At 31.5% G+C, this 12,218-nt stretch overlaps 1 protein-coding gene across 1 annotated transcript; it reads right to left on the reverse strand.

Annotated features, from left to right (window-relative positions):
- Positions 1 to 268: 268 nt before the first annotated feature.
- On the reverse strand, positions 269 to 6,710 carry LOC111392355 (MADS-box transcription factor 23-like). The gene is made up of 8 exons (XM_023017690.1): positions 6,323 to 6,710; positions 2,388 to 2,463; positions 1,549 to 1,613; positions 1,311 to 1,410; positions 1,168 to 1,209; positions 850 to 891; positions 601 to 722; positions 269 to 441 (listed from the first exon to the last, which is right to left on the reverse strand). The coding sequence occupies exons 1-8, from the start codon at positions 6,502 to 6,504 to the stop codon at positions 360 to 362; spliced, it is 711 nt and encodes a 236-aa protein (XP_022873458.1). The 5' UTR covers positions 6,505 to 6,710; the 3' UTR covers positions 269 to 359.
- Between the last annotated feature and the right edge of the window lie 5,508 nt (positions 6,711 to 12,218).

Raw genomic sequence — 12,218 nt, forward strand, 5'->3', positions numbered from 1 at the left:
TTTAAGCAATTGTCGCAAAAAAATAAATAAATAAACAAAAACAAAAACAAAAACCCTTGAAAAGTCATATGAAAAGAGTGAATAAACTCTTCCAATCAAGTAATTATTATTATTATTATTATTATTATTATTATTATTATTATTATTATTATTATTATTATTATTATTATTTTCCTTTAAATACTAACACTACTACACATGCAATATTGACTACCAACATTTGATTCGAAAGGTTCATGCTTCCTTGTATTGGCATACGAGAAAAAAAACTAATTATCAATCTAGAATTTGACTTTAAATCTCTCGAACACATTAATCAACATAACAAGGTTTTCTTGCTAGGGAAAAAAACTGAAACACTAGTTTGTGTCCATCGGGATCTTGAAACTTGACTCCGTCTTTGGCAACTTCCTCTTTTCGGGACGATCAACTAAAGATAGCCTATAAATTTCACCAATATTAAAACTAAATTTCAAAGAACTTTATAAATTAAAAAATAAAATAAGATTGTATGTGTTAATATATAAATTCTCGTGAACTGCACATATGGTTCTAAAATTTAAAAATTAATTAATTAATTAATTAATCGACTGAACCTACTCCAAGCGTAAAGAAATATCCGAACTCCCTTCTCGAACAGACGTCAATGCTGTACCATAATCTTTTCTACCAAGTAGACGATGAGATCGTGACAGCCCAACTTGGTGCTTAAGCTCCTCAACCTGTATGTACACAGTGATGAGTGATTAATTAATAATTAGCCACTCTAAATTCAATTTTTGTAGAGTGAACTATTTAATTATTTCCGAAAAGAAAAGAGGAGAACAATAAGCGTTTGATTGGTTTTACCTGTTCACGAAGTGCTTCATTTTGTTGTACAACTTTTTGTCTCTTTCCATAATTTAACAAAAACATAAATTTAGTAAGATAATTCGAAAAGATTAATAAAGAAAATATTATGAAAAGTTAAACAAAATTTATGATAAATAAATAATTTAGTGAAACTACAATCTTTAAACATTTTAGGTTGTAAATTTTTTTGAAAAAAGTTAAAAAAAAAAAAATCAATGAGGCAATAAATGCTTTTCCTACTCCATTTTCAGCTATCTTTAGATCTTTAATTTTTTAAAAACATATTTCTCCTTAAATTGTTATTCAAATTTTTACCTGCAGTTTCGATTTTTCCAGCTTCTCGAACAGCTTTTTCTCCTGAAATTAAAAGAAAAGAAGAAATTAATCAAGTCTTATATCCGATAATTTTTTTTAGAAAAATGATAAAGAAAAGTTTTAAAAAAAATAAAAATAAATACCTTTTCATTTTTTACCAACATTGCCCCTTCGGAAAGTTTATGCTCCATATCCTGCAATTCTTGTAAACTCAACCCGCCGAGCTCTTTTCCTAGCATCCGCCTTCATTTTCATGACGTGGTAAAAAAAAAAATTACCATAAAGCAAGAGGAATTACGAAAAAATCACGTATTTATTTTACAAATTTATATTTACACCAAATTATATTACTTATATGAAAAATGCAGTGCAAAGACATACCTGTGCATTAACTTGAGCTTTTCAAGTTCATCTTTCAGGGCATTTACGTCAGCATGCACCTCCACCTTCATATAACAAAGTTTGGGAAAATAATCGAATATATATATATATATATATAATTTTTTTTTTTTTTTTTTTTGGCACGAGAAATTGGAATCTTTTATAACTAATAAAATCTAACTAGTTAATATACATTTAAATGATTGTTCAATTTTAGAGGTGGACATTTAATCGGACCAGAATCCCGAGGCTTCAAAAATTACATTTACAAAATGAGCCATGCTTGATGTATAGAAAAAGTTTTCACAAAATACTGCCAGAAAACACACTTAGGGGGGTGGGTAGGGTATTTTTTGGCAATTTTTTTCATGGTTGGCCCTACATCATGAGAATATTCTGGCAACATTCTGTAAGAAGTTATTCTGTACATATGAATTTATCCTTACAAAATAGAATTTTGCTATTCTACCGTGTTGAATTTTCCAGGGTATGTACAGGTAACTCACAATGGAGGTGGGTCCCACCCCAATAAAAAATTGCCAAAAAAAAAAAAAATTACCAATCCTCTTGTATGTGTGTAACCTGTACAAATACTATAAAATTTCAACCTGGTAGAGTAGCATCTCTCTGCAAAACAATTGAAATTTAATGGGTGGTTCCGATCAGTTGAAATATCTTGATCCAACCACTTGATGATAACTCCTAATCAAATTATATCAATTAATTCAAGAATCTTAAGATCAAATATTTTTACATTTGTATAGCTAAAATATGTGTTTCACAAAAAAATAGAAAAAATAAAAAAAATAAAAATAAAGAACTATAAATGTTTGAATTACCTGATTCGCCACATTCTCGAGTTGGGCAACTTCAAAAGGGCGCAGACTCTTGTACCTTTCTATGATATGTTCCATGCTGCAAACATGAGAAAAATAAGTAAAAACATTGATGAGTAATGCAGTTCAAAAATTGGGCTGCAAGATTTGGACCACTTTGAAATAAAATCTAGGGCAACTTACAAAAATACCCTTAAAATTAGAAATGTTTTGAAAAATCATATGAAAAATTTTTTGGAAGTAAAAAATACTGTCTAAAATAAAAAAAGTGACATAATGTCACTTTTGTTATAAAAATTGTCACTTTTTTTCAAAAAGAGTGAAAAAAGTGACACAAACTCGAAAAAAGTAACACAAACGCTTGAAAAGTGACAAAATTCAAAAAAATGACAAACACAAAAATAGTACCATCCATTTGTGCAGAATCAATAATCATATTCTTAATATAATCAGCATATCCAGGACAATCTACATGAGCGTAGTGGCGGTTCTTAACATAATCAGCATGTCCAAGACAATTTACATGTTGATTATGTTAGGAAAATATAACATGAAAATTTTAAAAAGTTTCGAAAATTTAAAAAAATGACACAAATTAAAAAAAAAAAAAAGCTACACAGATTTAAAAAATGACTGAAAATAAAAAAGTGACAAACAGTCCAAAAAGTGACACAATGTCACTTTTAAAGTTAAGTATCACTTTTTTTTTAATTAAAAATGACATACAATGTCACTTTTATTAAAAAGTGATGCTTGCCGTTAGAAAAGAAGAAGGAAAAAAAAGGTGATAGAAATTAAAAAAAAAATGACTAAAAAAGTGACAATTATTAAAAATAGTGACAAATACTAAAAATGTGACAAAAATTCAAAAAGTGAAGGAATTTTTAGAAAAAATGGCGAATTCAAAAAAGTGACATAAATCAAAAAAGTTACACATATTAAAAAAGTGACAAAATTCAAAAATTGACAAGCTCAAAAAAGTGACAAAAATGAAAAAAGTAACACATTTTCAAAAAAGGTGACAAAAAAAAAGTAATAAATACTAGAAAAGTGACGAAATTCAAAAAAAAAAAGTGACAAACACTAAAAAAAAGTGACAAAAATAGTATGATGGTGATTTTCTTGTTGACAAAAGTCAGTCTATAATCAAATTCGTGCAAGATACGAAATCATCCAGATATAAAGCAATTTTCACTTTTTGCGCACCTCCAACCATTTCACCATGATATATTTGCAATAGTATTTGCATCTTGCTTGTAGCTACAATAGTTCGACTTTGAGGTTTAACATGCCAAAGCAAATTTATAATTCCCCAATATCCATTAGACATGTGATAATAATTAAAAATATGTTTGTAACATACCATAATTAAAAAGTGGCTTACACTCCAAAAGTGACAAGAATATGTTACTCACATGCTACGTAACAAACTCACAAGTAAAACTATTTGCCATGAGTGCGCAAAAACACAAAGTCACACTACTCTGGAAGTCTATGACCACTGAAACAACACTATCAAGTGAAAAATCTCTTTCTCAAGAGTTTCTTCTTCATCTCCAAAAATGTAAATGATTTAGTTGCAAGTAATTCAATTGTCAACTTTTCGCTTCTTGTTTACTTTTACTAGCTTGAATCCCCATAATTTTTTTGCCAGGATCTTTTCCATGACTAATTTTGAGTTCTTCAATGACCTCCATAGGTTCTTCCATCAATTCAAAGTCCAAGACTCCAAAATTGCCCTCAATATCTTCTTTATCCTCAAGTTCAACACCATAATCCATGTTTCCAACAACCCCAGGTCAAAATCTAGAGTTTTAGGATTCAAAACAAAGCTCTGCTTCGAATAGTAGGAAAGCTCAACTCTCTGCATATTCAGATTTGAACCTTCATCAAGGTTCCTTCTTTTTTGTGCTTCAAATTCTTCGTCATCAAAGAAGTAGCATCGGAATCTTCGCATTTTGAAGATTTTTTAGGAATGTAACTCATTGGAATTGAAGCATTGCAACCATTTGAACAGTTTAAGCTACTCTCTCTGTTGACACAATGAATCAAAAATACTCGATCTCGTTATTGAATTACAATTTTGCATATGAAATTATTGGAGAAAATCGCCATTTTAGAATTGGGATTTAGGGGATATAACAAAAATCTAAAGACTCAAAACACAACTTGATTTTACACAAAATGCAAGATACATTACAGAAGAAAGTAAGCATTTCAAAATAAATTTCGAATAAGCCCTAAGCAAGTTTAAAACAATGGAAAATTAACTAACCTTAGGTTTATAAACTTGTGAATAATTTTTTCTCTCTTTTTCTTTGAATTTCCTTCAACAAAACTCGATTTTCTCTTCATCCCCATCGATTCACTTTCTTCAACCATGATTCGAGCCTATAATCAGCGGTGTCGGGTGGGTGGAGCCTTTAATGGGTGGATGAATCGCCTTCTTCTTTGAGTAAGTGAAGATGCTTCCTCTTTGCTAGGTGAATCGTGGGCTTTGGGGGGTGATTTGAAGTTTTTCTTTATAATCAATTGGTTTTGGGAGCTTTTGGAACGATTTTAGGGCGTATTAATTACTGCTATTAGATATTTTAATTTGTTTCAAGAGCAATAATCTAATTTATTCATTTTTAACAGTAGTGGGCCTAATTTCCTCTAAAATCTAGCCCATATAAAGCCAAGCCCAAGCCCACTTGACCATCAAGTAAATCTTTCTCTATTTCTCTTTGAGAGTTGAAAGGGATAGTGGTATCAACTGGGCCAACATGGCCACGGTCAATAATGAAAAAGGCTGAGGCCTGATTAGAGGTACTCAATTGGTTTGGGTTTCGTGGCAGCCCGGATCGAACCTGGCTTCCCTCATTTCTCCCAGATTCATTTCAAGGTGGGCTATAGGGGTGGTAAAAAAACTTGTATACCTGCGGGCCCGCTCAATCGGGTATTCAGGGCAAGTAATGTAACAAGGGCCCCATCCCGTTTAACATTTTTTTTTTTTTTAAGAATTCAATACTTTAAATGAAAAACTCCACAAAATTTCATTAGTTTTAATAGAAGATGAAAGCTAAGATTATTTAAAAAATATGACAAACAATAAACACCTTAATTTACTAAATATATTTGAATAATTTAACTTTTAAAAATAAATAAATTAATTAAAAAAATCAATAAAAATATTACTGTCTCACTTTAATGAATAAAGAGCAATAAAATGAAGTATCAAAAAAAAAAAAATTAAACAAGTAGTAAAAGGGATAGGGACCTTGCCCCGCCCGTAACCTGACTTGACCCATCTTAAACGGGTAATTGTACGGGTACGAAGCGAAAAATTACTCTACGGGGTGGGGGCGGGGGATTTAGTCCCAACCTTGACTTGTCCCATTGACATCCCTAACATAGGTGGGGATGTAAAATGGGTCGAGACACTAACTTTCACCTGGCACCACTAACAGCTCACTATTTATAAAATAAATAAAAGAAAAAAAAACTAGAAATTACACTTTTGTACAAAAAAATATTAGCAACTCGCTAGATGGTTCTCACGAGTGTTTTGCTACTCGATTTGCACCAGCAATTCATCTCGAGCGCAAGTTGAGACTGCTCAGCTCGCTAGACCCTAGTTACATATATTTATTAGTATTAATTATTTTCTCATATAACTTTTATTGATTCATTTATTATTGTTGACTTGTACGTGCCAGATCATTTGGACAGATAAGAAATAAGTTGAAATTCGAAACAACTCGATTTTATAGATGGTGGTGCTGACACCACTGAACGGAGTTTTCAAAAATCGGAATGACTCGATCGAGTTTGACACAACTAAGAAATTTTGAAAAATGCAATTTATTTTCAATAAATTCAAACGATATAAAACTTGGATTAAATTAACTCATGATTAAAAAAATGAAAAAGAAAATCTTTCCTTGACATAAACGTACCCAAAACTGGCGAATTCATAAAGTTTTCCTGTGCCTGAAAAAACTATAACGCCAACTTCTGCATCACACAAAACGGCCAATTCCTTGGCCTTCTTCAGCAATCCACCGCGCCGTTTCGTGAACGTTACCTGCCTGCTACTGGTGTTCTCAATCTTCTTAATCTCTACCTTTACTCTTCCCATTTTTTCACCCTTCAAAAGCAACTCAGTATACTGAGAAATGAAGAAATAATGTGGAGAACTGGAGTGGAGTGGGGGGTTATAAATATTGCAGATGCTTTTGACCTTTCAAGGTTTGGTGGAAATTTTTACTTACTGTGGCTTAGTATGTGTAGGAAACAACCTAAAAATGGTAATTGAAATTACTTATTTATGGAGGCTTACTAATAATAATATATTTGCAGAATTCGATGGGGATAATATTACTCTTTCTTGGGCTCAAAATGACGAAAAATGAAAAGAATGGAGAGGAAATATGGAAAGGTTGTAAATAGTTACTATATGAAGGAATACTTTATGAAGAAATCTTCCTTTATATGGTAACACCAATTTTCTTGTGGTTGTGGTGTAACCTTTCGAAAATCTCATGAGAAGAAGAAATTTATGCTTTCACATTAAAGTCTATTGGTTTTGGCCAATCGTGAGACGAGTTAAATGCCATTCGCCTTGTGATTTGCTTCAAATACGTTTTAAATACGTCACATTACGTATTATATCCAGAAAGGTTGTGATAAACACAATATTAATGCACCGTAAATACGTTCATTATACTTTTATTTAAGTAGTAAAAAAGTTTAGTAGATATACACCAAGAAAGGTTACACCTAACACAACAATAATGCCTTCAAGATATTTTAGGTACAAAACTTTTAATCCTTTTGTTATTAAATACTAGTATTTAGTCCCAAATATATAACAAATATGAAGTATGTCATCATAGGTGTTGGGGTGCATTTGACACATATAAAGTTGAGGGACCACTTGTAAATATGGAATTTTATCATTTTGGATAAATAACAGCAAAAGGCCCTAACCTTTCCAACCTTTTTTGGACAAGGATGTTCCTAGCCTTTGAAAAATTGACCGCATTAATTCAAATGGATGAATTACGTTCATTTTTTCAGTTAGTCAACCAAGTTGACATGTACATTTAAAATTAAAAGGGAAAAATTGTCGTTTCAATATTCTTAGATAAGAATTTAAAATTAAAAAAAATATGTAGACGAAAAAAAATAAATAAAAAAAAGGTCACATCTTCCTCCTTGGTTCGCCAACATCAATTACTGGAAACATTTTTCTCACGACGTTATCCTACTCCCAAGGAACAACCTTTTTTTTTACACTCTCTTAAGCTTCATTAACATCCCATTTTGATCCTCCTCAAGCTTCAAATTTCATCAACTCAGATTCCATTCTGCCTAGAACCAACAGCACCTTGGTAGCTTCAGGGCAACCAACAAAACAACCATCCCCTCCACCAAATGACCACCACCTAAGTATTTGTTGATTGAGTAGTTTTCTATTTTATTTGGTACAAATATTATTATTTTAGAACCCAGACTTGGAGGCATTTTGTAGTGAAAAAGAAAGTTTTTAACAAATTTGGAATTGGTTTGGAGCAATTGAAGACTAATTGAATTGCATATGATTGATAAGAATTACTAAGAGAGGAATTTGGGGAAAAATTTTAGTTTCAGGAATGAAATGTAACTTATCGAAAGTTTAGGAACCAATTTGTACATTTTCACAACTTGAAAATAACCAGATTTGAAGGACAAAAAAGGTTATTTTTTAAAATTATTTTCTGGAAATTTTGAATACTTTTCGAGGCATGACTCCCAAGACGCTTCTACCACTGTAAAACCTGTTCTTTAAAGGAAAAAAAAAAAAAAAAAGAAGGTTCAACCCCAATCTTGAGGGTCCTCATGGCCTCGTCCTTAGAGATTTGTGAAGGAGGTAAATTGCGGGATGTGCCTCAACAGATCGGGGAAGAAGAACTATCTGTACACTGTGCCTACAAAGAGTCCAATTTTATGTCTCAGAAATTGAACCCCCCACACTACGACTATCAATAAGGCGTGAGATAACCTCACTCCTATCTTTTGCACTTCCAGATCAAATTAAAGGGGGGTGGAAGGTTCAAAGATGGCTTTTCAGAGAGAATACAAGTAAAGAAAATCAAGAAACGGGTGTTTTTTAAGGTTTGGTGTAAAAGAAGGAGATTCTTGGTGTAAAATCATGATACTTTTTCTCATTATTCCTTTAAATTCTCCGATGTACTTAGACTCCTTGTAATATTCTTTCCCCATGATCTAAACGATTAGGTGATTTTAACATAATTTTGAACTTTAATTTCATTTATATTGTTTTTATCTTTGATTGACGTTTGTGGATTATTTTACTTGTATTATTCATGACTTTGAATTCCTTAATCAATAATTCATTAATTTGTGAATTGTATGTGCCAAGATATGAGTTATTTGTTTTACCATGTACTCAAAATCGAGATTTTGGTAGAAGGTAGAGATACATGCTTGTTCTAATTTTGAGATTGTTTATATATATATATATATATATATATATACACACACACACACTTTTACCTAGAACTGGTGGAATAGGAACGGAACCGTTTAGAACCGATCGATTCGATTCCAAATCTTCTAAAAAATAATTTGATTTCAAGACAAATTTTTAAGAATCAACTGATTCCAGTCCGGTTCTCGGTTCTAGTATGGGAACCGCGGGAACCAAACAATTCTCATTGAATTTGTTCTTTTTTTTCATTTTTTGGATAAAATATATGACTCAATCTCCAATACTTTTATAAAAAATAATCGGGTTCCTTCTTAATTTTAGACTCTATCACTTTCATTCTTCACTTTGATTCTTTCTTTTCTTTTATTATAATTCTTTGATTAATTGATTTTTAAGCCAAATTAGAATATTGGGTAAATCTATACCTAAATAAATGTATTTACAATATATAATTTCATCTATAAGATGTGAAATTTTTATTTTGTTTTCACTTTTTAAATCTATACCTAAACAGATCTTTGAATAGTATATTCGATTTTTCTATATTTTGTTAAAAGTATCACGTTGGTAGCATTTTTAGAGTTTTATTAATGAACATTTTATTTTGATATTTTTAATGTAAAGAACCGGATCGGACCGAATCGGAACCGATTGGTTCATTTCCGGTTTGGTTCTACACTTAGCTATGCAACCAATTGTTCAATTTCTAAAATTCTCATTGGTATTCGGTTCGGTTCGTTTCCTTTGAAATTGAACCAAACCGGACCGCTAGAGAGAGAGAGAGAGATGACTTAATTGAGTATGATTGATTTGAACTTGAGAGAGGTAATCGATTAATTTAAAAGAATTTGATTGACTGCGCATGATTGATTGTTTTAGGAATTTGATGGCTGAGATTAATTGAATAGCTAGGTAAATTGTGATTGTACATATAAATTGTATAATTACGCACTTCCAACGACCCCAATTTTTAACTGTTTTCATAAATGTATTGTATTTAAAATCGTAATTAAAATTACTTTTAATTGTTTTCACTCGAGTAGAAGTTAGGCATAATTAAATCAATAGTTAAATAGATAATTCTTGTGAATATGATTATTCGACTTTTTGTCCACTTTACTACTTGTTAATCGATATCGTACTCTTAAAATATAAAACACACCACCTCAACTAATTGAATTCAGGTAAAAATATGTTTGTTTATAATTGATTTAAATTATAACTAGATATATTTAAGTGTGGGTAATATTTATGAGTTTCAAGAAATGTATAGAATGAAAGTCATTTAATCAATTATAAACAAATTATAAATCGTAGCTAAATCATGTCAAACAATGCACAATTACCAAATCGATTTAATTCAAAACAATGAGGAATCTAAATCATATTTAACATGCATATCCAAATTTGAAATCTCAAACTGGAAGCCGACCATTGTAGTTCACAACTTTTATACTATTTTAACTTGATTATTTGCTAGATCTACGAGTGTTGAACAGTTTTAATGTGTTTATTAGTGTTGTTTTATAAGTTGGCGAGGTAGTATAAATTACTGCAAAAGTGAAGAAAATAGGGCAATTAGCATAAACAAATGAGAAAAGGGTAACAAAATGGTAAAAGAGTCAATTTCCTATATCAAAAGACGGAAAAAATGCGGCATATGACCTATAGGGGTGCCTAGGTGCCACAAGAAGAAGAAACCAAAATAGGGAAATGGCAGTGCCTCGGCGCCACCATGAAAAACAGAAAACAGAGGTTGACGCAGCGGTGCCACACTCCTGACATCGAGGCGCCATCCATAAATTGACATGGCGCTGCTCCTATGGTGGTGAGGCGCTGCCTGAAGCTCTAGGGATCCTTTTTTATCCTACTTTGAAGCCTAAGAAACTCTACATTCGGCACAATCATGGAGAAAAGCATAAATAAAAGAATGGAGGCACCTTTGAGGGTTTCCACAGATTGAGATAGAAAGATCACAATTAGGATTGGGCAAATCTCCCGAATCGAACTCGAATCGAATTGAACCGAACCCGACGGTTCTTGTCAAATTAAATACCTGAACGAGTATCTGAATTGAGAACCGACGGGTACGGTTCGGTTCTCAGTTCTAGACCAAGAACAGAATAAGAACCGAATATTTTTAATTTTTTTTTTATATTGAGTAAATCAAATTATTTTAATTTTAATTTTTTCTAAACAAATTAATAATTTCTAAATCCAAATTTTTGGCCCAATAATTTGTTTCATTTCTAATTTTTTAATTTTTGGCCCCATTACCAATTTTATTGTTTCATTTCTTAGCCCAACAAGATCCAATCCACTAAATAACTCTAAACACCTACACTAAAGTGCATAACGTTGTCTCGACTCTCGCACTCACGCTCGCAGCCTCGCTGACATTTCAAAACCTATACAATCGTCGGTCGATGCTGTGACTTCCGATTGAAGTTGCGACCTCCGCCGACCGAAACTTTGACCGTAGCGATCATTTGAACAAGGTAGTCTACTAGTGTATGACATTCCAAAACCATTGAATGTATCATTAGTTGTATTTATATAATGTTGTTATAAATGTTAAAAAATTTAATTATAGTATAGAACCGAACCGAACCAAACTGAACCGAACGGAACCGAACCCGAACGGTTCAATAATTATATTTGGACCCGACGGTTCTATTTACTAGATACCTAAAAATTTTGGTTCGGTTCGATTCTAAAGAGAGCCGAACCGAATCGACCCGCGCTCACCCCTAATCACAACTTGATATTGAGGAGAGCGAATTAAAGGAGGGGAAAAAATAAAGAAATCAAGGATTTAATGCATTGATTAGAAGAAAAAAGAAAATCATGGTGCAAGAATCATCCATTTTTCTACACCTCTCTTTAAAATCCAATGATATACTCAATACAAATCTTTTATTTTTCTTCTTATATTTTGAGTAGCTAAGTCATATATTAAGGTGAACAATGTAATCAATTTGAGACTCTTTATATCTTTTATTCAAGATTCAAGTTCTTTAAAAGTTTATGTGTTTATTTTATTCATGTATTTAACGCTTAGAATTACTTGATCATTAATTCAATGAATTTGCGAATCTTTTACGAATCGAGAGATTAGTTTTAGATTTAGAGCACATAGTAAAATCTAGTAATTTAGCATAACATGTGGAGATACCAATTCTAATTACTGCGATTGTTATATGAATTCTTAGAACATATAGTACGTTTAACTAAGATTGATTTACATGGAAATATGTGATTAAATTAGTTAAATAAGTTCAATTAGAATTCAAGAGGAGTTAATTGAATACAATAAAAGAAACGAATAGAACACTACATTAGATTTGTAAATCTTAAAT

The sequence above is a fragment of the Olea europaea genome, unplaced genomic scaffold (assembly GCF_002742605.1).
Source record: "Olea europaea var. sylvestris unplaced genomic scaffold, O_europaea_v1 scaffold922, whole genome shotgun sequence".
In the NCBI taxonomy this organism is placed as follows: Eukaryota; Viridiplantae; Streptophyta; class Magnoliopsida; order Lamiales; family Oleaceae; genus Olea; species Olea europaea.

Bases quoted from the DNA above. Each gene is read 5' to 3' on its own strand.
- LOC111392355 (XM_023017690.1), bottom strand. From the start codon at position 6,504: ATGGGAAGAGTAAAGGTAGAGATTAAGAAGATTGAGAACACCAGTAGC. The intron at 892-1,167 runs GTAAAAATTTGA...AATTATGGAAAG, and splicing joins TGGAAAAATCGAAACTGCAG to AGACAAAAAGTTGTACAACA. The intron at 723-849 runs GTAAAACCAATC...GTGTACATACAG, and splicing joins ATGAAGCACTTCGTGAACAG to GTTGAGGAGCTTAAGCACCA.